At 39.4% G+C, this 24,074-nt stretch overlaps 1 protein-coding gene across 3 annotated transcripts in view; it reads right to left on the bottom strand.

Annotated features, from left to right (window-relative positions):
- Nucleotides 1-313: 313 nt before the first annotated feature.
- Nucleotides 314-24,074, bottom strand: part of whrna (whirlin a) — a 204,357-nt gene continuing 180,596 nt past the window's right edge. For 2 of the 3 annotated variants that reach the window (XM_055019461.1, XM_055019460.1), the window contains exons 8-12: nt 21,350-21,424; nt 18,497-19,076; nt 15,207-15,379; nt 9,848-9,970; nt 314-1,063 (exon numbers count right to left, since the gene is read on the bottom strand). In XM_055019461.1, the coding sequence (XP_054875436.1) occupies nt 881-1,063; nt 9,848-9,970; nt 15,207-15,379; nt 18,497-19,076; nt 21,350-21,424 (1,134 nt within the window). In that variant the 3' untranslated portion in view covers nt 314-880. The remainder of the gene's footprint in view (nt 1,064-9,847; nt 9,971-15,206; nt 15,380-18,496; nt 19,077-21,349; nt 21,425-24,074) is intronic. The other variant, XM_055019462.1, reaches the window with a different exon arrangement.

The following is a 24,074-nucleotide window of genomic DNA, read 5'->3' on the forward strand; positions in this document are numbered from 1 at the left end:
ATTGTGGATGCATATTGTTTTCACACATAAACAGCGTTTTGAAATGTGGCTGCTTAGTGTGAAGGACTCACAGATACACGAGCAGAAGTGCAAAAGAACATAATGCACATTAGTTTCCCGTCATTCACGTGTGCAGTTCTTTTTTTAATGTCAAACAAATGTGGATTTCTGTCAGTGTTTTAATAATTATTCCTTTGTGTGAACAGGTGGTAATAATAGGAGGATTTCTGTAAAATTTGTAGAATTCTGAAATGCGGCGACGGCCTGAATTATCTTCATCTTTCAAATATATTACTATATGTTGACGATGCAACAGAGGTTACAGGTTTTTAATTCATATAGGAGTATTTTATGTGTACAGTATATATATATATATATATATATATATATGCATCTGTATCTACATTTGTCCATTTTTACATATACAAATCCAAACTTGTAAAGTCAAGCGTCAAATCAGTCTCACATGTGCGGTTTTCTCTCAGACAGAAGCAAAAGTAGGTCAAATAAAATTAGTTTTGGGAGTGTTCTGAGTAAGTTCCGGTGTTTGGTTTTTTTTTTGCAAATCCACTAGTTTTAACGCTGAGAGAAGAAGAAAATTTAAAAAAGAAGAAGAAAGTGTAGGTTTCACAATTTCCCACTGCAGTGCTTTAAGGTCTCACAGTGGGGAGGTAAGAACGTTGAGGAGAATCCTGGAGGGAATCCACAGCGACAGTAATGCCTTGTAAATCGAGTGTTTCGGGGGTTTGTGAGAGAGGAGGAGGGCTCAGAGATCAGGTGGTGGTTTTTTTAATCTACGAGTTGTGCCTTTAAAAATCAACAGACGCTCGAATGTCTCCCCCTCGTCACCATCATCCTCTTCTGTCGGTGCTACCTTCAGCTATAGGGCCACATTGAACTCAGTCACCAGGAAGTCCACGTGGTCCCTCTCTTTGGTCTTGAAGGCCTCGGCGATGAGGCGGGCGGCGTCCCTGTGCTCGCGGCCCCTCAGGGAAACCCCGTTTACCTCCAGGATCACCTGACCCACCTTCAGCTGGCCGCAGTTATGAGCCGAACCTCCCCTCTGAGGAAAAAACACAGAAAACAAGTGAACTTTAATGGAGAATTTCTTGAAAATGAACCACTTGTAACAATAGATGTGTTCACAAATTTATAACAACAAAAGCACTCAGAGAGCGCAGTACTCTGCCAAGGCTGGTCAGTCATTGTATCATTTCCAGTGGAGCACAGGTGTGTGTTATGCAGGTGTACTTTATGTATGGACACCGAATCAAGCAAGAAAACCAATAATAATAATAATAAACCAATAATTCTGGTACATAAAGTGCTTCAGTCTTCATAAATTGCTCACAGACAGATATTTATCCTCTCAACATGAAAAGCAACACTACCTCTTCCAGTGGCACTAAAATTGCTTCAAAGTAGAGACTCCAGAAATGTCCAGAATGAACGTTTAATAGAAGTAATTTCCACAGAAACTGGTCTGAGTGGTTTGGACTGTGATTAATACTGTGGAGGCTGCTGGTGGTTTCCAGCAGTCATGACTTCGTCACTTAGAGCAGATCAGAAATATGACTTTTTATTCAGGGAAACAGTGGTGGCATCGAATATTCGGAGGATCTACGTTGTTCCAGTGGCCTCTGAAGCTCACTGCAGGCAGAAATGAACCTCAGTTTGTATTTTTTTTGCAGATACTTCAGGTGTCATCTGATTTCACTGCCAAGAACCTGAAGCCTGAATCCACTTTGTGAACAGACAACAGAGTTTTTTTTTTGTTCTCTGTCTCGTGTTTTCCCTCCGGGTGTCTGTTGGAGATAAAAATCTTTCTAATCACAGAAGAAAAATGTGAAAACATTTCATTTTGTTGATCACACACTTTGTAAAGACATGAGGCTGCATAAATTAGCTGTGAGCTCAGAGCGCTGAGCTGCAGGGCAGAGTTTATATATTATAGTAGATAAATCAGTGCTGCTGATTTCTCACCAGCATTTTATCATTTAAAAGCTGCCATAAAGTTTATTTAGCTTCTGTTCACTGCTGTGGAACAAGGAAGGAGATTTAAGCAGCGATCTGCAATGAGAAGGTCTACATTAACGGTTTGTTTTGTGCTTATTTGCTCAAAAATGACAGTAAAAGAGCCAGACATTATCTGACTAAATGTAGTTCTATGAAGGAATATGATTTGAACCATTATTCCAACTCAAATCATCAGTAAACTTCTGCTCAGTCATCTCTAATTTACTTGATGCTTTATTATAAAGTTTGGATATTTAAAATGGCATCATTGAAATTGTAGCTCAATATATCAAGGACTCTCAAGGTTTATTGGGTAAAAGAATCAATTGTATGATATAAAATTTAAACTTCTAACATTAAATGTAAAAATATGTATTTTTCTGGGTGAAAATACATTTCTCTAAATAAAAGTAAGCAAACATTCAAAACTCAGACATAAGAGATTTTAGCATATATTTTTCAAACAAAACAATTCATAGCTCTAACTTAAAGTAAAAAAAAAAATTCAATTGAGATACAATCTTAAAATGTTGAGCTACTAAGAATCAAAACTCTGAATAAAATTCAAACCGTAAGATTAAAGATTTAAAAACTGAGATATTGTCTCAATATTTTGGTACAACTTCAGATGTGACAGATAAATTATTGACAAAAATGTTGACATGAAAACTAATTAGATAAAAAAAATCCACTGCAAAATTCAAAATAACAACATTAAATGTAAATACACCAGGTAAAATCTATGTTTCTTTATTTGTGTAACATTAAAGTTTTAATCTTTTATTTTTTTTTTTTTACTAAACAATTCAGGGTTATCATGTGACATAAAAACATATTTTTAGGTAAAAATTCAGAAATGTCACATTAATTAATTTTTAACATAAAATGCAATGCATTTATTAGTTTAAAAATCAACTATAAAGTTGAAAATTCAAAATTATACACAATTATTATGAGGTGAAATCAAAATTTCATTACTTCTTTAACATTAAAGATTTCTCCTTTTTTTGAAAAAACAATTTAGGGATATTACATTAAAAAAATGACAAAAAGTGACAAATTCTAATATAGTCAGGGTTATAACATAATAATAGTAATAATAAAATCTTAAAATATTAGGTTAAAAAAAGGTTAAAAAAATAAAAATCTAATCCTTAATATTAGAGACTTAAAAACTGTGATATAGTCTCATTTTTAAGTAAAAATCCAGAAGTGACATAAAAATTCAAAAATCTAACAAAAAATGTAAACAATTTGACATAAAATCTAAATTGATTCAATTAAAAACATCAACTGTATAAGATTCTAAATGATATTAAATGTAAATATAAAAGGCAAAATCAAAAATGTTCTAGCTAACAATTCAAAACTATAACATAATCGTCCATTTATTTAGCGTAACTTTGAATACTGATAATTTTGCTGAGATAAAGTGTCACCGGAGAGTCTCTGCTCCTTGGAAAAAAAATACTCAAATGTTGCTTTGAATTTTATTTGAAGCCCCCCAAACTATTTCTTCTTAAATTGGACGCAAAGTCGTGTTTTCCTTTAGAGCGACTCTGACTGTGGACCTCATTTCACGCAACTATAGTTGGTTCTGAACTAAACTGGATCATCACGTCTGTAATTTAGGCTTCAGTCAATGATTACCTTTAGCTGGTGGAGCGGTCAGTCATAATGGGAGGACGGCAGCGATAAAGAGCTTCAGCAGCAGCGATAGTGGCTGATAATGACCAGCAGCAGGGTTTTATCCGTATTTCATCCTTGTCGTGCTGATTGAGGCGACCGGAGACGAGAACGTCGGCGCCCAGAGAGACAGAAAGCACAGAAGCCGGCGGTTTGTTGTATCACTGAGTTTATTTTCAATGCTGCAGAGAGACGCCGCTGTAAAGGCCACTCGCTTTGATGTGATGCCATCATCTGTCCCCAGGAAACCGCCGATGCCCAGCGGAAAGCCGAAAACCAAATTAACCTTCTTCTTCTTTCCTCCTTCCAGAGCGGGTTTATCATCCTGCTGCTCGGTTCTGACGGATGCACGGCGTCCTGCCTTGCTCAAGGGCCTAATATCGTTGAGTTACAGCTCCCCGGATGACAGAGCAAAACTTTTCTCGGCTTTTGTTCCCACCTTGATCGTGTCCTTCCTCCTCAGTAACCTCGAGGCTGTCGTGTTATTAATGACCGTAAATAACTGTGAGGCCGAACTGCGTTATTGTTCGGGGATGTAGCAGCGGTGTTGTGTAGCTACGTAGCTCGTGGCTCTAAACATCAATACAGTTCAGAAAAGTTTAAAAAAAAAAGAAAAATTGACAACTTTACTCTGAAATTAAACTCACCTGAATAGTTTAAATGATCCTAAACTGAGCCCTAACTGAGACTTAACCTTGTTTAAAGTGGCCTCTTCATGTCTTCCTCCCTAAAAACCACTGACGCAGGGCTAGAGTTCCCATTTCCTCTGCTATTAACCAGCGCAATGAGGTGCAATTTTTTTATGGGTGTCTCAGTGAAGAGTCCGTGAAGTCGAGAGGGATTCGTCAGGGGTCAAACCATTTCAGTGGCATCATTTCTTAAGGGGACCACATTATGCAAAACACACTTTCTCATTGCTTTTGAACATAATTAGGCGTCACCAGTGTGTCCAGAGAGGCACAAAACACGTTAAAAGACCTTCCATTCATTTATTTTCTGTCTCTATAGATCAGAAAGTGCTGCTGAATTAGTGTTGTGATTATCAAACAGGATAATCTGGCTCCTCCTATAGAGCAGATTTAGAATAAAAGATACTGGGAGTACCACAGACATGGCAGAATAAGTGATTTATATCGTATTTTGAGCTGACATTTGAAAAACACATTTGGGTTACACGTCAAAATTACATTAACTGGTTAAAAAGGACCCAATATGGGAAGTTTAAGTCTCTGTGTGATTTTAAAACCTTTAAAATTGAAGTTAAGATTCTTGACCTGTATATTATTGTGATGATTTAACTAATAAATGAAGGAATCTCAGTGTGTATGTGTGTGTCTGTTCTTTGCATATCACAGCAAACACATCTGGTCCGCGTCAAACTTTCCAGGTGTTTTGCTGAGGACTTGAGGAAGTGCAGCAACCAAGTCTGGACTCCAATATTACATTTCTACACAACTAAACTTCATTCTCAATTACGTTTGGAGAGAAACTACGTACGACTGCTGGTGACGTAGTACAAATACATTTCAAACCAACCTCTTCCATGTATTTTACTGCTTCAGTGTCGCTCTTATTTATTCAGCCGATCAAATATTACAACGGGTGGGACTTGTTACCACGGTAACCCAGAAAATGGAGGAGGCACTTGAAACATGTAGTAAATGGGTTGTGATTTTTTAAACCTAGCCAAGTAGTTTTGCCGCTTAAACCTACTCAGAAAACTGAAAGTAACACGGCAGAAAATGAAACTTCTTGATAATCACAGGAATTGGAGTTAAATGGTCGCTGGTTTATACCATCATCCACCCCTCCTTCCTTCCGACTTCGGTGTTGTTGTTCTTTGAAATGGCCTGCCTTTCTCACTAGGTCGCAAATTTATTTCAAAACAAAACGTTCCCTTCGAAAACTGTTTGAGAATGAAGTTTAGTTGTTCAGGATCATAATTTAGTCCAGGCATTATTGAGTTTGAAGTACAATGGATGACCATTTTGGGGGAACAGCGTGTTGTACTTCACAGTTTTGCAAGGATCCACGTGACTTCAGCTTCATCATCTCCCCAAATCCGCAAAAGTCCACGTGCAGACATTCGTGTGCAGCCCAAAAACTATCAACTATGCTACAACAGCCATAATGCTACAATGAAATAGGTAGATACAACCAACGGCTGATGTACACAACATTCTCCCAAGCAGACTCCAACGGACAAGAATTGTAATGTATTAGCAACAGCTGAAGTGTTTGGAAGCAGAGTGGTCTAACTCACTGTCTGTAGTTTTTGAGATAAATGGGTTCAAAGTTTTGTTTTTCAAGACTGGTCTAACATTCCACTGTAACGCTATATTTGAGGTGTGGGTTAGACCACTTTGTCACTAAAAATTAGTCCATAAAAGATTACAGAAACTATATAAACCTCAGTTTGGATTTTTTGTGGGTTAGACCACTCTGTTTCTAACCCCTCACTATGAGTCTATGAGTAGTAGAAACAAGGCTGAAGTTGCTCGTAGGGAACTTCCATGACTGATAGTTGGAAGCCAATCAACTATCAATATCTCAACAACATGAATTTAACTCAGTTATCATGATGCTTCCTGGTTTTGAGTATGCCATGTGCTGTTTGCCACATGAATGACACAAGTAATCAACCCACAGCTTTAGGTAACCCTGAGTTGAAACACTTGTTCTTCCCAAAAACTCAAGAACTCTGGTTGCTGCATATTAAGCATCATGACACACTTTCTCATGGTGGCCCTTTACTAGTTAAACTCCCATAATGCTCTCTGCTTGCCAACACAGAACTGAGGGAAGTCCAAGTGGCCACCGTCTCTGGTTACTACAGTGTTAAATGGTAAGAAACTCCACCTGGTGGCACAGTGAGGTACTGCAGCTGAGCTCGAATACATTTTAAAACTTGTATGTCTGCTGGATTATTGGCTCATATTTTTCAATCAATTAAATTATTAACAACAGTTAATCGATTAATGATTAATCATTAACGTCTGTAGTTGCTAGGCAACAGAATCTAGTTATATTTCAGGCCTGTAAAAGGTTAGTTTTATACTATACTTGGCCTTGTAATGTCTATCTCTGTAATTCGTGTGTCCTCCTGCTAATATGAGCATCTAGCGGCTATAATGGACCAACGCTACCAACTTCCACTGTTTGTGTCAGAAAAAGACACGAGGCGGAAAAAAGAAATCCACTAAAGCGAAACAAACTGGCTCTGATAATTAGACGGATGGTTTCACTAAATGCTTTACATCTTATCTGCAATTTGCTGTTCATTAAAGAGCCGTGCCTTGTTGTCCGGCTGAATGAACCACCGAGGAATATATAATAACCAAAGACACAGCTGTGATATAAAATTAGCTGAACAGTGTTCAAAAAACAAAAACCAGAGCATGGCACAACATTCTCCTGCATTTGTTGTGGATTTGTATCAGAAGCGCTAATGGGAACAAGAGCAGTTTTGCGATCTTATCACAATGACCTTCCCTCCACCAAATATCCAAATTACCGCTTAAACCCACAACACCGAACCTCCACTTCCTCCTGTGAACAAATCCTCCTCATTAACGCTGCTCTCGCTTCTTTTGCATCTTTTACTTTACACTTGCTGTCCCCCTTTTCTTTCCGGTGCGCCATTTGATTTTGAATGTGCTGATTTCCAATCCTTTTATCCGTCCCCTCGCAATCAGCCACCCTTTTTTATTTCAATCACCACCTCTGTGGAGTGGGAGGCTGAGAGGAGCTGAGAGCAGGGTGTGGACTGGAGTCTGAAGCTGGTCACTGCTCTGATCTTGAAATTGTAACTCGCTGGTTCTCCATGTTTGGACAGCGATTAGTGCTGCAGATAGTCCCGAGCTAATGCAGCCTTTGTTGACTTGCAATTCGCCATGTGAGTCACAGCAGTAGCTTCCTTCAGAGGTGACTCATTGCTAGCTAAGCTTTCAATATTTGGATTTCACTCTGCAGCATTGAAAACTCGAGGAATGTCGCTGTTCTCGCTATGCAAATGTCAAATCTTTGCTCAAGATATAGCAGCACCTCTATTTAGTCTCGTCACAACTGAACAGAGGCTATCATTTAGATTTTACATAGAATAATCTGTTCTTTCTACCGCCTGCTTTTATACGTTAACATCGCCACACATTCTCCCTCATACAGAACAAGTAATTGCCCAAATCTCCAGGCAGCCAGGCTTTATTCTTGTAAGCCATTATTGTTGTAATCATCTTTGCAGACCCCCAATGAGGACAAAATTAGCAGGAATCTCAGTGTGAGTTCAGCTGCAGTCCAAGTCCATAGAAAGCCTTAAAGGACATCAAATCCCACCTGGAATGTGGGTGTGTGGAACCATGACGGAGAACCCAAAATGCTCCCAGGAAAGCAAACACAGGACGACAATATGAGGAGAATATTAATGAAAATGGAGCAGACTGTATGATAATAAGTATACTGGTTTCAGAGAGGTGAGCCTAGTGATGGTTTTATTTTAAGGATTAATTTCAAATGGCAATCTATGGAGAAAACTGCAGTTCCTTAAATGGCCACTAGAGGTTGGATCCAGAAGTGAGTCAATCCCCCTAGACCCCCATGTTAAAATGTCCCAACTTTATAGAACAAATAAACATGTTTACAGCCTGGTACATATAATGCTTTGGTCTGTTTAGCTAATTTTGCTGTTAATGACAACTGCACATGGGGGGAATATTTAGAGAACTCATCCCAAAACCTGCCAGTGGATTTGAAAGGCATGTGTTCTTTCTAAAAAAAAATCAACAAATTACATAATTTGTCATAGCGAGATGCTGCAAAAATTTCTTCAAAAATGGTAAGATTTTCAACTTTCTAATTGTCTTCAAATCAATCATATGTGACATGCGGTTACGTTGTAAAAATCAACCAAGTCTAAACTTAAAATCGAAATAACTCAAGACTTTGTTCAACATGTTTCTTCTAAAAATTCAACAAAATAAATAATTTGCAACAGATTCTGTAAAAACAACTGGGAAAACCAGGAGTGACTCAGCGAAAATCAATGGTCACATGACAAAAATTCAGTTGAACTGCAGGCCGTGTTTTCACAAAGCAAAGAAGAGGGAAGAACTGAAGCAAATCAAAGAGATGAAAACTAAACCTACTTGATCAGTAAAATCATTAAAGCGTGGCTCAAAATTTGTATACCAAGGAGCAAATTGCCAGCAAGTTGTTGGAAAATACACTCAGTATAATGAAATATCTTTGTAGAAATTATGTACAGAGTACTGAGAAAAACACCCAGAACAAGCACACTCCCTCATGCAAATGGAAATCCCAAACATCACTGGTCTACCACCGTGGGAAAATGCACCCCACCACATCACAAAAACATCAAACAATCAGGAACATCTTGAGGAACATGACAATTACCCAAGATGTTGATTTGATCGGCAAACTTCCTAGACCTCATTCTGATTAAACATCAACAGGTTGCAGTGGAAGAAGTTTGATTAACTGCACAACCCAGACTACCTAAAGGATCCACTGCCAACATCCTGGTTCCAGACCCCCTTTTTCACCACATAAGGGGGACCAACACAGTGTAAGACAGGTGGTTTTAATGTTATGGCTGATTGGTGTATATAAATATGGTCTCCTTTATGCTGCTAAAACGCCTCTGATCCAGTTGGGCATGGACACAGGACCTCTGGGGATGACCTGTGACAGTGAATTCTGTGGGTCCTGTGGGTTGCAGGGTGGGACCTACATAGATCAGGCTTATCCTGGCACACCCACAGATGCTCAGTAAGATTTGGATCTGGGCAGTGTGGAACCCGGGTGAACACATTAGCTCTGTCATGTTCCCTGGGCCACTCCTGAGCTGTTTTTGTGGTGTGTCGGGGTGCATTGTCCTGCTGAGCGTGGCAACTGGGATCAAGGACTGCTGCTGCAATGGGGGGTGGGGGGTTGCTTGATCTGCGATGTTTAGGTGGATGATAGATGTCAAACATCCACATGAATGTCAAGACTCAAGGTCTCCCAGCAGAACATTGCATTACAACAAGATGATCGATGCTACTTCACCTGTCAGTAATGTTGTGGCTGATTGGTGCATATAAAGACAAGACACTTTTTGTTCAATGACTGTTGCGTGTTCTTGACTCACCTGTATTGTGACAATCCGTGGTAGCGGTTGGCGAGTGTTGGCTCCGCCCTCGATGGCGATTCCCAGGGTGCTGGCACTCTTAGCCACCCTCACTAGTGTAGACGTGGGCTCCAACAGCCCCGGCTGAAGCAAGGGAGAAATTTAAGAAAAAGAACAGCATTAATGCATATTTATAAACCTCAATATATTCATAACATTACACAGCCTCTTGTACCCGTCTGCCGCCTCTTTGTGCGCCATGCATATATATTTTTTTCCACCTTTGTTTGTTTTCTCAGAGCAGAAACACTCAAGAGTCTTCTTACGCATCCATAGAGGCCACGACTCTACATTAGCATGTACATATTCAGTCCTGGTCATATATTCATCTGTCAAGTGAGAAGACAAAACACTCACACATTTTTAATTTTCATTCCATTTCCAATATTTAGTCATTTTTATGTCAGCTCTTGTTTAGCTTCTGTTCCCCTACAGGGTTTTATTTCCTCCTGTGTAAATGAGCTGAAGCATGTTTCTGGGGTTTTACGTCCAGGTTACAGTTTACAGTGTCAACTAAAAACATCCTGCTGATTTAGTGGTTAAGATGCATGACGTATAAGTGCAGACTCTGCAGTTTGGCCACTCTTCCTCCCCCCACCCCATACATTTAGTGCTACACTGCAGCTGTAAAGTAAGTAAAGCTACATTAATTTCCTCTTTATGTCACAGAAACAGGTCCAAAGCTGACAGAACCAGAAACACCCTGCAGAGTAGTCAACATATTAGCAAACAGTTGATCATTTACTCCTCCACCAGACACATAGCAACATTAGCATTCATGTGTGGATTCACTCTCCTTATAGCTCTGCTTAATTTCCATCAGCTCCGGAGAAAAACATCATTTTTACCTGCTTAATGTTCAGTCGCTAACTTAGTCTGTCTGCCGTTTGGTGTTGGCAGGATATCAGAGCTGTTATTGCTGTGGCTTTAAAACCACAAAAACTACAGAATTTCTTGCTATGACTGACTCTTTTCACATTACAGAGTTGTATAATATATTGTTAATCTAGAAATTCTTAACACATTCAAAGCTGTGAATATTTTACACATTTAAAAACCCTGTGCAATATCTGTTTTTCTATATAGACTAGAATATGCGCTATATCTCTATTTTTCTACTTAAGGACAAATCTCTGCAATATAGATAATCTGTGCAATATTAATACTTCTCTATCAGTACTCTTTCATGTGAAGTATCTTTTTAGAAGACAAAGAATCTGTGCAATAGCACTGATATGTGCAATACTGTTATGACTAGAACTAGTACTTTGCTTGAATATATGCATATATTTTTTTGTACTGATATTCCTTAAATGTTTGCACACTACAGATTTCCCCCTTCTGGGATTAAGAAAGGTTATCTTTTCTCATCTCATTTTATCTTATCTCCATCTCATCTCATCTCATTAATTAGTGAAGGTTAAGCCAAAACTGATGATTTTTTGTTGACTTTCAAGAACTATACATATCGACAACATTGCTATGCCGCTAAAGGTTGCTTGGCTGTTAAATGCTAATTAAGGAAAGTTGTGAAAAGCTTATTATCTCGTGCAATAGCAGATGTTAATTTATGTAAATATATGAACAGAAACCCCCAAGCATGTTTTAGCATTTTAGAACATGACACTTTTCTTCAATGACTCTCAGCCATTTTTCCATGAATCTGCTTTCTGTAGTGTTTCGTCTGACATACAGATGAGAAGACTATAACAACGCTTAAAACCGTCTTCCATAACTTCACCGAGGAAAGTCTTTACGAGCGTATAACTTTGCTCTTTTCAGCTAACCTCTTGTTTGACACTTTAGAACAAGCACAAGGTAAAAGCCTCTGCTCCATGGTAATAAAAAAAGCAGCGCTTTTCTTTATGACACTAGTCCATTCAGCCTTCAATTCTCCTTGGAAAAAAAAAAAAAAGAAACACTGAATCTAACAGCCCCTCTTATCATAAACAATCAGACTACTCTCATCCCTACTTGTTATTCCTTCCATCAATCAATAGGAACCAGAGAGCGATTTGAGGGTTTCATTACATTACACTGCGGCGAGTGATTAAATAAATGATGGAGCATGTGACTGGATGAATGACATGAGTGAGACATAAAAAGAAAACAAAGGAAACAGAGTGTGATTGAGTGAACAGGGGGAGGAGAGAAGAGATCACAGTTAGGATTAAAGAACAGACTCTGGAGGAGGATTAGCAATAAAGAACATTGATTTGTCAAACTGCAACTCTGGGCTTGTTTTCCAGCTGACACACAGACACAGACACACAGACACACACACACACCACACACCACACACACACAGGGTAGTACTTCTATTCTTGTGAGGACCCGCAGTGACATAATAATGCATTCATTACGCTTTAAAAAACCCCTACGGTAAAACTCCAGGTGTTTTTTTTTACCTTGTTGACATGACTAAATGGTGTTGTTTAAATGCTAGATGACGCATCAGGAGCGAAACAAGCAGTCAACACCATGATTGAGCAGTTTTCTACCTTGAAACAGCAGATGACAGTCTCAAAAATACCGATTTAGACAGCAAAGATTTCATATGTATAAAGAACCAATCATTATTCTTCTAGATCAGGGGTCACTAACTGGCAGACCGCGGTCCGGATCCGGACCCAGACGCCGTCTTATACGGACCAGACCTGTAATCAGTAAATTGTAACGGGATTTTAAATTTGACCGGTCGCTTCTGTTTTACCGGCACAGCTTTCCCAGTGTTTACGGCATTAGTTAGCAGCTCAGGAAACACACAGACCAATTACGTACGAGTTCAGCCATCCCACGTGACGCTACTCAGCCAATGACGTCTCTGCATTGCAGCTGCTAAACATCACAGCTCTGCGTTCAGAAAACAGTTGAGAGGTGAGAGACAGACAAAAAAGGAAATGTGACAAACATGACAAAAGTGAATATGGTTCCAGAGTGACCAATGAGCTCCAAATGTGTTTGAGAACGACCCTGACACCATTCAGACCACAATTCAAAAAATACTGGCAGGGCAAACTGCAGCTCAGTTCTCCCATTAAGCAGCAGGGACATAAGGGGAGTAACAAGACAGGGAAAAAATGTTAAAGTGTTCAATTGTTTACATTTTTTGAGATTTAGGTATTGTTAAAGATGTATATAAGCTGGTTTGGGTTGTTCAGTCATTATTTTTTCAAGTTCTGCACTTAATTTTAAGATGTACAGTTATATCAAAAGTTACTTGTTAATAAATGTTGTCAAAATGTTTTTGAACCGTACTGAATTTATTTGATTTGATGGTCAGTTATTGATTACATGCACACGCTAATAAAAATTCTAGGTTACATCATCATATATCGCACTAATTGAAGTTAGACTTTATGATGTTCCGGACCTTTGCTTTAATACATTTTCTCTGACTGGACCTCTTTGAATTTTAGTTAAATACCCCTGTTCTAGATTATCAGTTTATGGTTCTAACATGTACGCCTGAATAACTCTAATAATACAGCTTGTTTCTGCGTGCTGTATAGTAGGTTTGCAGTGTCTGAGCAGAGTCTGGTAGAATCAGGAAACCCTAAGAAACTCTGAAGATATTTAAGGAACACTGCTCGCCTGAAGGGTTCCTGGAGGAACCTTTAACAGCTCAGTTAAGGGAAGACGTTGCCGGAGGAACCTTGTTAAAATAGGTTCCTGGAGGTCTAACAGACACTTTTATTTTAGTTATTTTACTTTATTTTTTTGTATTGTTCTTTTGTACACTCCACTATTGTTTGAATATATATGTATACATACAATACAGTTCTAAAGTTTGGCATCACTTAGAAATGTCCTGTTTTTTTCAATGAAGATAACATTAAATGAATCAGAAATCCAGTCTAGACATTGTTAATGTGGTAAATGACTATTCTAGCTGGAAACAGCTGATTTTTAATGGAATATCTCCATAGAGGTACAGAGGAACATTTCCAGCAACCATCACTCCTGTGTTCTAATGCTACATTGTGTTAGCTAATGGTGTTGAAAGGCTAATTGATGATTAGAAAACCCTTGTGCAGTTATGTTAGCGCATGGATAAAAGTGGGAGTTTTCATGGAAAACATGAAATTGCCTGGGTGACCCCAAACTTTTGAATGGTGGTGTTCATGTAAAATAGCTCATTTTATGATAAAGGGATAGTAAGGTTGAAAGTATTACATGGTTTATTCATAGTCAAGTAGAAATTATTTTTCATTACCCACTAATGAAGAAAAACATACTAAGAAATTATTTTAGGTTATAGCTTTTTTGTCATTAAATTATGAAACCCTTGATGTTGCAGATGTTACCTACGAAATGCAAATTTTACAACGTGGTTTTGTATTTTTGGGCAAACAAGGATCCTGTCCGACTTTTTTTGGGCCACTTTTTGGCTTTTGTTTGACAGGTTTAGTTGAGAGGCAGACAGGAAAGTAGTGGAGAAGAATGGGGGGGGAGACCTGCAGCAAAGGGCCATGAGCTATCTGGGCACAAGGCTCTTGTCTGATAGGATCCTGTTGGTGGAAAAATAAGAAAAGTTTCCTCATATTTTTTAGGAACATCTGCAATACTGTTTACTCATCTGGATTATGTTAATAATAGGTTCATAACAGAATCCTACACATCTCAAAATTAAACTTTTTAAGAGGTTCCACAAGTAACCTTTGCCTCCTCAAGGAACCACTTTTAACTCAAAAGGTTCCTTCACAGTGGTGAAGAACCCTTAAAGTTCCCCAAAACTCTTCTTATTTTAAAAGTGTAGGTGAGCTGATCAAACACGTAACTTTAATTTGCAGAGATGAGGTTTCAGAGAGGCACTTTAACTCTAAATCAAGTTCTGACCTTAAAACAAAATCATAAACGTCAGAGAACTCTTGGAAGAGGTGAGGATTTGACCAAATGTCACTAATTCACATAAATGTCCTCGTTTTCCAGAAACACCTGTCGCCAAAGATGTCTTGACTTTCTAAAAATGCTCTCATTTTAAAAAAAAGTCCCGTCTTCTTTGAAAAGGTTTTCAATTACCAATAACTAAGTTTACTTTCTAAAAGTGCCCTTGCTTTCCTAATATGTCCTCGCTTCCCTGTTTCCAACAAAATGTCCCTAAAAGGCCATAAATATTGAAAATTGTCATCACTTTTCAAAACTGTCATCGTTCTTCAAAGTAAAAGCTTTGCTGAAATTCTAAGTTGTTTCAAACAGCGGTCCTCACAAAGACAGAAACACGACGTCAGTGGCTGCTAAATCAACCAACCACACATTCACTCCCTGCAGCTGGAGCATCATCCATCCATGTTTGAGCTCCTCTGAGTCGCCCCCTCACCGGTTTGGAGGGGTTGCTGTTGTCCCCCCCGCCCCCCTGGGGGTCTCGGGGGAGGCGGGTGCGTGAGGAATGGGGGCTACTGTCTTTGCTGACGTGTCCTGACTCAGCTATGTCCACGCCGCTGTCCTCGCTGAGGGTTTGTCCGCTGTCTGACAGCTGAGACAAGGCGCCGCCTGAGGGGAGGCAGCAGACGAGATGTCAGGAAAACTTAGCACAACACTGGACCTCGGATATCATGTTCTAACTCGACTCTTTTACATCAAGTTTAGTGGAGGATTAAAACACTTTTTCTTCGATCAAAATGTTCCCAAATAAACAAACTGCCCACATTTGATCTGATTTTACACAAAGGCTTGTTAAGATTAGTGATGTTTTGCAAACAGCAGCCATCGTACACAGCGTTCTCTATAATCACTCATTTAAGCCCATTAAGCCCAAATAAATACAGATTATACACACAGTATTAATACGCTTCCTCATAACTGACACAGCATATTTTTGATAATTAAACCTCAGAATCTACTCAGTATCAGTAAATTAACCCCAAATGCACTTCATCTAATCTGAATTTTTCATGATAAAGTCTGAATCTTCAAAGCCTTCATAGTTATTTATAGATTTCTTAGTTCTTAGCTTAGCATTAGCAGCATAACAGGATTTTGTGCTAACAATTATGATAATCAGATGTTCATAATGTTGTGATATCTCTGGCATCCTCTAAATACACAGCGCAGAAAAACATTGTTTGTGTTTTGTTGATTTAAATGCACAATCAGGTTTTCCCAGGTTATGAAACATCAAAAGTGATTGCAGGATGTGGAATGATAATCTGTGTTTGTCATAAAATTATTACTTGATAAACAGAAAATGCATTAACCAGGTAAATATAAGGCCTGGCTCCAGAACAAAATAACTTTAAGTGGATCTGAAATAGCTGGACTGCACCTACAATTGATTGTCGTCTACCAAAAACTGATTATCGTCCAGTTTATATACATTGACAGCTGCTTTTATATGAAATAAACTGCCAGATTCACAGAGATATATGTGTGTCTGTAGAAAAACAAGGCTGTCTTTGTGAAACTTTTCTTTAACCAAATAATCCAAGTAAAAGATATAACAAGACATGTTTCAGTGTCCTCAGACATCACATTTACATGGGTATATGCAATAGTAATGTTTGTTTCCAATGTTTATATTTGTTTTTTTTTCAGATTCATGTCCGTGTTTAGGACGCCTACAGTATACTTGGAAACTAGACTGTGACTAACATGATTCATGGATGATTTATATGTAAAAAAAAAACTCCAGCAACAGCAATGAAAAATAAGATAAATAGGTTGTTTCAGCTGGAGAAAAGCTATAAGGAGCAATGTGTTTGCAGCTGCAGTTCTCTTTATGAGTCAGAAATGCGTATTTCCAAACATGTAGCACAATATGGCATCGTTTCTGCAGGAATATTCTTGAAATTCTGTTATTTAAGTATGAGATACCGAAAAAAACACCTGTATTGATGACTTGGATATTGGTTTAGACACATTTGCAAAGGTTATGAGTTTGCCTCGCACTTGTTGAAGTTTTGATTCAAGATGTACAAACTACACTTGCAACCCAGTTTCCACAAAACTGCGTTCCTATATAATTAAACTGCATTCTTGGATGATTCTTCTATCACAAACCTGTTTCTAATTTGCCCATTTTTGCCATTTATTTTACTGCCTCACTGTCGCTCCTTTTCAACCAACCAATGACATATTAGACGAGGCGGGACTTGTCACCTTGGTAACCCAGAAAATGAAGGAGACGTTTTAAACATGTAGTTAAAGGGCTGTATTTGAACCCAAACCATGAGAATTTTCTCATCAACCAAGTCATTCTGGAGCCTAAATGTAACCAAGCATCATACATGTTTAACCAGGCAGTTTTGGTACATAAAGGGGAGAAAATAATAGTTGTAAAGGTATGATCTCCTAACCATCATGATCTATTTTTCACAAATTACTGATTAAATAGATATAAACATGCTATTACAGTTGTACAGAGATAAAGGAGTGGTGCTTTCTGTTATGGCCTGGAATTGTGTTGGTGATGAGCCCATTGGATACACAGACAAAAGCTAGAGAATGAACTCAGACTGATGTAACTTAATGAATGAAAACTATACTTTGTTATTTTTTGAGTGTTTTTGTTGTGTCTTCCTGAACCAGTAGAATTTACCGGAGGGGGAGTGAAAACTGAAAGTAAACTAGATGAAAGTTAAAGCTAAGGTTGATGGTTTCTTGCCCATCATGAGACACAAACTCTGGACTTCCGGGGTGAAACGCTGGTCACTAGTTCCATCCATCCGCCCTTTCAACCCCTTAATGTAGACTTTCCCACCACTTTCATTGGAAAACAAGATTACACTTCCTTTAAAACATAACTGAGAATGCAGTTTAGTTGTGTAAGAACATCACTTTGTGAAGACGATTGAGATGGTTAGTCTAATTTTGACTGCAGTCTTTTGAACAACTTACTATTGTCTCTATGATCTGAGCTGAAGTCTGCAGCTGTCCAGGTTATTTTGCTGTTGGTGTTTGATTTCCAAACACTTTCAACTTTTCCTGTTAGGACATTTGGACATTTAGCAAACACTAGTACCCTGAAGGGGATTAGCTGCAGTTAGAAGCACCTGATGCATCAAATCTGTTCATTGTTAATCACCATATTAATCAGTGGTGTCCCCAATAATTACTCTCAATTAAATGACCAACCGCTTGTTTTTAAACTTTTAACAATGCTTTGGCACCCTTTGGAGAACCAGGCTTGATAATAACTGTTGGTTTTACATTACTGCTGCTGTCTTTTAGTTTCGTCATACTTGAATGTATTTAGATTTTATTTTTCAACATTTTTTGGACATTTTTTTAGAATAAATAGCTCATAAATTATTTGAAAAATTTATAGTTGCGACCCGTTATGCCACACAAACAACTTTTAAAAACCTTCATGTTGGATACACCATTATAGGGTGGCTGCTCAGGTGTGTTGTTCACTAATTGCAAGGTTGGCGGTTCGATCCCCCGCCCCCTACATGTTGAAGTTTCCTTGGGTAAGACATTGAAATTGGTGTGTGAATGTTTATGTGACTAGGTGAATGAGAAAAACACCGTAAAGCACTTTGAGTACTGCTAAGGTAGAAAGGCATTCTATAAGTTCAAACCATTTACTACATATTTCCGGTTCTATATTTGCTAAACTTTCATCCTGGACATACTTCAGGTTCTGACCTGCAGCTCTACCTTTCTTACCTCGAGCTTGAGGCAGCGGTCGAACCTCGTTGACGTCAGGTTCTGCATTGGGCCTGTGAACCTCCACTGTAACAAACTGCTGCTTAGTGGCAGCAGATGAAGCAGGGGAGGCTTTAGACATAGAGGCTGGTTTAAGGGGCAGGGCAGGGGGCAGAGTAGGAGCAGGGAGTGGAGGTGGAGGTGGAGGTGAAGGGGACGGAGCGGCAGGTTTGGTGCCTCTGCTGGGGGACTGAACTCTAGGAAAAGGGCCAATGTTGTGCTGGGCGACTCTGGACAACTGAGCGGATGCTATTTGCTCTTTTTTGGGCGGTACGGTCGGCTCTCTCTTTCTGATGGTGGCGTACTCCCGAGACGAGTCCTTGGGGCGTTTGTGGTGCAGTGAGGGTGAGGCGGCGGACTGTCCCGGATCTCTGCTGTGGTTGTGAGAGGTCGGTGCAGTGAAGTACAAGCCTGAGTGGGAGGATTCGGACGAGGGACACTTGTTGAGCAGATCTCGTCTACTTGGACGCCTCTGCACCCCTGGAGGGGGAGGAGGCTTGAAGGAGGGGGGAGACTCGGCTGTGGTGGACTGAACGTCATCCTGAAGTGAGAGGATATATCCGTCATCATTGATTAGGGGTGTGACAAAATACTGCCATACAAGATGTAACCTTGGAGCTCAAAACATACAGTCTAATCAGCTCCGTCTCTGGAGATGTTCTCATTTTTATATGCATTCATTAAATTTCAGAGGTTATAATTAAATCTGTCCAATAACACTGTCAGGCGTTTTTAACAACTGCCTTAATATGTTTACAGTAGAGTTGGGCGATTGGATGAATCTATCGGCTATCAAGTTTCTTGGGGTGAGTTTGGTGATTTTACTTTGCAAATTAGATGATTTGCTTCCTTTAGAATTCAACTCAGTAACTGATTAACCTGTAAAGCACAATCCAAAGCATGCGTTGATAGGAACTGGTCTTTGGACTGCAGGTCAACAGAGGTGATCCAGTTACTGTTGCAAATTTGAGTGTAAGGGATATCAAAATGTTGTTTACTGTGTTTGCAGCCCAAAAAAATCCATTAAGGCTAAGTTTGTGCAATGTTTTCAAGGTGTCCCTCTGTCTTTTTGGTCCCAAAAGTAAAGGATAGTTATCAACTAGGAGTCAGGCCACTAGAGGTTTCCCTGCCACAGTTAGGAGCTGCAGATGATACTAAAAAGGTAACATGACACTTTACTACATTTAATAACTGAGTTGGGTCTCCGATTGACCGCTCTGTGTAAAGAACAGATAGAATTACTCATCAGAGTTAATTTGAATGCATCAGATATGGATTAATTTGTGCAGAGATGTTCATGATATCAACTATTCATGAACTACAGATTGAATGCATTATGATTCCAACGTGTCTAAGAGACAGTAGGATGCATTGCTACAATTAAATAAGATTATACCCATTTTTAATAATAAAGAAGTTGAAAATCAATGTGTGGCAGCAATGTTGATACTGCGGCGAGTCACCACAAATGAATCAGAGGATGGGAAATGCTCATCTGTTGCTATAGGACTCCTTGATCTTGTTGGACTAATTTTAACAAATAGCCCAATCCCAGTTCACAAACTTAAAGTCTTAAAAAAAAGTCCTGCTCCACACTATAAAATTAGTTTCTGTGAAGATGTTTTCTCCAAACATTTGCTCCTTTTCTGTGTATTAACATCAACAAATTATAAACAGTTAACTTTAGCTCTGTGCAAAAGGAATCCATTTACCTGTAGTTGGATCAAGTGTTGCTTTTATATCTCAGAGTTTTTTGATAATTTTGCTACCATCCCAATACAGTGCAGCTGAATGTTTACTCCATTGGCGGTTAACGACTACAAGTTCAGTTTTTGGCAATTTGGGTTGAATTCCAATTTAACATATTCTATTGTCTATAATAACATATGATAAATAGTTGGATAGGTGGAATTTGAATTTTACAGCTAAAAAAAAATTTGATTTATAACTTAAAAAACATGAAAGCTTTATCCAAAAATGAATGTATTGTTACACCCCTAATATGTAACATGCATTCAGAGAACAGATACTGAAAAGCAAAGAGTGTTTAGAATGTTTCATCATGACTCGTATATACATTCAGTCTTGCACTCAGTTCTACCATTTCACCAGCTTTAGTACCAATGAAGAAGAATTGAAGAAGTTAAAGACTTCCAAACCAGGTGGAACTCACTGCTGCTTGTTGGTTTGATGCCGCTGGTTTCCTGTATTTCCAGGTAAAAGTGCTCAAACACAAACCAAACAGTGGGATGAACAACACCGAGAGTGAGACACGAAATGAGCGTAAAGGAAAGTTTAACAAAACAAAAAGTAAGGTATGATTTGAGTGGCAGGTAGCCTTGGATGACAGCAGACTAAAATCTTTCTCCTTTACCTCCCTATTGCCTCCTGCTGTTCACCATAAACAAATGAGACCTCCTGATTGATTGCTTTGGAAACCGAGGCTGCCATGCAATCTCTATTCCGTGACTCTGTGGTGCAAAGTGTAAATTCAGGAGAGAATTGGAAAGGCCACAGAAGTCACGTCTTGATTCACTTCTTTCTACGGAGAAGAAAAGCTACATCGGCACTTACAAAGCGCTCCTTCTCTTTCTGTTCCCATTTGGCGCCGACACTTGTTCCACTCCAACCTCTACTAATACAAAGCCTGCAGGTCAGCTACGTCTCAAGCACCTCTATCCATCCAAAACCCCCTCCACCGTTTTTTTTTTTTTTCCAATCTCCCTCCCACCCCTCTTCGCTGTGCTCCCCAGTGCAGTATCCATCTTTATCAGGCCGAAGCAGGGGCTGTGTTGGCCTGTCTGCAGGGCTCACCAGAGAGATGTCGGTCAGCAGCGTGTTCAGACTCTCCGGAGGATCCTCCTCATTAGTCTCCACCACGCTGTCGTTCTGAGAGATTCAGGGGAAGAAGTGGAGGAAGAGATGTGGAGGCGAAAGAGGAAAGACAGAAAAACAAGAAGAAGGGTCGGGTGTGATTAAAGCGAGCCAGAGAGAGCGACAGATGTGTGTTTATCCCAAAACAAATGTCAAATTAGATTTGCTGGGGAAAGACGTCACTTCTGCTGCTTTGCTTTTTTTTTTCCTTACCAGAGACCATAAAGACAGCAAGCAAAAGAAGACATGCACACACACACACACACACACACACACACACACACACACACACACACACACACACACACACACACACACACTCGCAGCTATAATGTCTTCTTTCACAAGCAAAACACACATGCTGTGAAATCGATGAAGAACCATCAACCCAGTTCAAAGCAGGATTTGCAGGCTCGGTCCCAGTGGCGTGGTGGAGAGGAGGTAATTTGCAGCAGATCTGAGAGCGATTTCAGAGCAGAGGAACTGAGTTCAGAGAAACGCTGCCCTTCATTTAACTCTGCCACTAAACCAAAACAAAAGCCCCATCAATTCAGCTTAATTACCCCTCGCTGCCGCATGTGGAGCACTTACAGCCAATATATCTATCACAAGAGTCAATCGGCGCGTTACATATACAGTAAAGCTGCTGTGCACGATAAGCAGTCAGAGCACGTTATGTTTGTGCGTACGGTTTGAATGATCATCCAGTTATAATCCAACATTCAGGAGACAGTTGGGAGTTTATGTGTTGTACTGGTTCATTATTATAGGAGACATCTGATCCTGCAACAGCCATTGTTTTGTTGCAATATGGTCCTTGAGGCTTCAAATGCCACCATTGTGGACATTTCTGACGGTGGAGGTTCGTCCCCGCTTGCAGCAACCGACAGACTGCAAGCTGTAACTGGCTCTACATGTAGCCTGACATGGCTCTCACACCGCAGGAGTTTCAAAACAGAATCTCAAATCAGTTTCGCACATAACGAGCAACTTCGCAGACATTTTTCTCTCTAATCTCAATCTTGCACGTGCCGCAGGATTTGAAAATAACAGGACATCACACACTGCAGGATATTCTGAGGATTATCGTGTCAGAGGTGATCTCACGGGGAAACTGATGGAAACAAAATGGAGACTGTGGTGCGACAACTTGCTGAACACTAATTATACGTTGTGGGAAGAAAAAACAAAAGAAGACGTCTGACAGAGTTTGAATGAGATTTTCTCCACATGGGCTGCTTATTCTGTACTTGAGATTGCATCTGTCGCTAACGTTAGCCTCAAGAGCTAGAATGTCACTTTATGCAGTTGTGATAATCCCGATTTTCACTGCTAAATATCCAACATGTTTGATATTACTGAGGTGGCCCTTTCAGATTTGTAAACTCGTCACATTATCAAACACCAGTTCAGGCCAAGATCCCAATTCCTTCGGCTATGGAAAGAGATAGTAAAACTCCTTGTAGTGTGAACTATTCTGGACAAAACGTTTTGTTCCAAGATCCGAAACTTATGATTGTTTGGAGGGGCTAAAACACCCAGCAACTTGTTTAGAAGAAGCCCAGCGTAAGTCACAACAGGAACTGAAACTACACTATTGCACTGTCCATTGCACTGCATTGCTTGTTTCTTAGTGTCTTCGGCTTTTTGCTTTTTTTTCTGCTGTGCCTTGAATGTTTAAAACAGCATTTCAATCCCACCTATGTTTTGCATAAATGACAGAACTGACAATAAAGTTGACTTTGAAAGCATTGTGATAGCCCAAACTGACATGTTTAAAGGTAAAAACTGTGCAGTCCCTCAGTTAACTGCACATATGTGGGGGCTAAGCACAACTTGCAGTCCCATTTACCAATAGTTGCATGCAGTGTTGTTTTTATATCTCAGGGTTTTTGAGATTTTTGCGACCATCCCATCACAGTGAAGCTGATTGGTAGTGGAAAAATGGTGTTTTGCTAAAATATAACATATTTCATTCCATTGCCAGTGAACAGCAACAGTTCAGTTTTGGGTAATTTGGGTGGAATTCCAATTCAAAACATTCTATTTTCCATAATAACGTGATAAATAGTTGGACAGATGGAATTTGAATTTCACATCTGAAAATTTTTGACTGCCAAAAACCATGAAAGCTAAATCCAAAAATTAATGAGTTGTTACACCCCTAATATGTAAGTCCAAGATCCTAGAACTGTGATTGTTTGGAGGGGTTAAAACAACCAACAACTGCTTTAGTCTATGCCCAGCATAAGTCACAACGGGAACTTAAAACACTGTGACAGCCTAAACTGACATCTTAAAAGGTAAAAATTGTGAAGTACTGCACAAATATTGACCAAACTGTGAAAAATGAATACTGTTAAAGGAGGTTATCCTTCTCATTCTGATTTTACTGGCAACCCAGGTTTGTCTTCATCTGCAACGCAGAAAACCTACCCAGGAATTAGTCTGATTCTTAAACCCTGTGCACATTTACAACCCCATCTTCATTCCAGATCTGGACCATACACCTAAACTTGGTTCTAACCCTCCAGGGGTTAGTGGGAATGGTTGGATACTTAGCTGTGATGGTTAAGGTCAGGCTGATGGGCTAGGAATCAGTGAATGTCCTCAAAAAGATAGCTATGTGAACATATATTTGTGTTTATGTGTGTGTGGATGCATT

Source organism: Amphiprion ocellaris, chromosome 17 (assembly GCF_022539595.1).
Source record: "Amphiprion ocellaris isolate individual 3 ecotype Okinawa chromosome 17, ASM2253959v1, whole genome shotgun sequence".
Taxonomy (NCBI): domain Eukaryota; kingdom Metazoa; phylum Chordata; class Actinopteri; family Pomacentridae; genus Amphiprion; species Amphiprion ocellaris.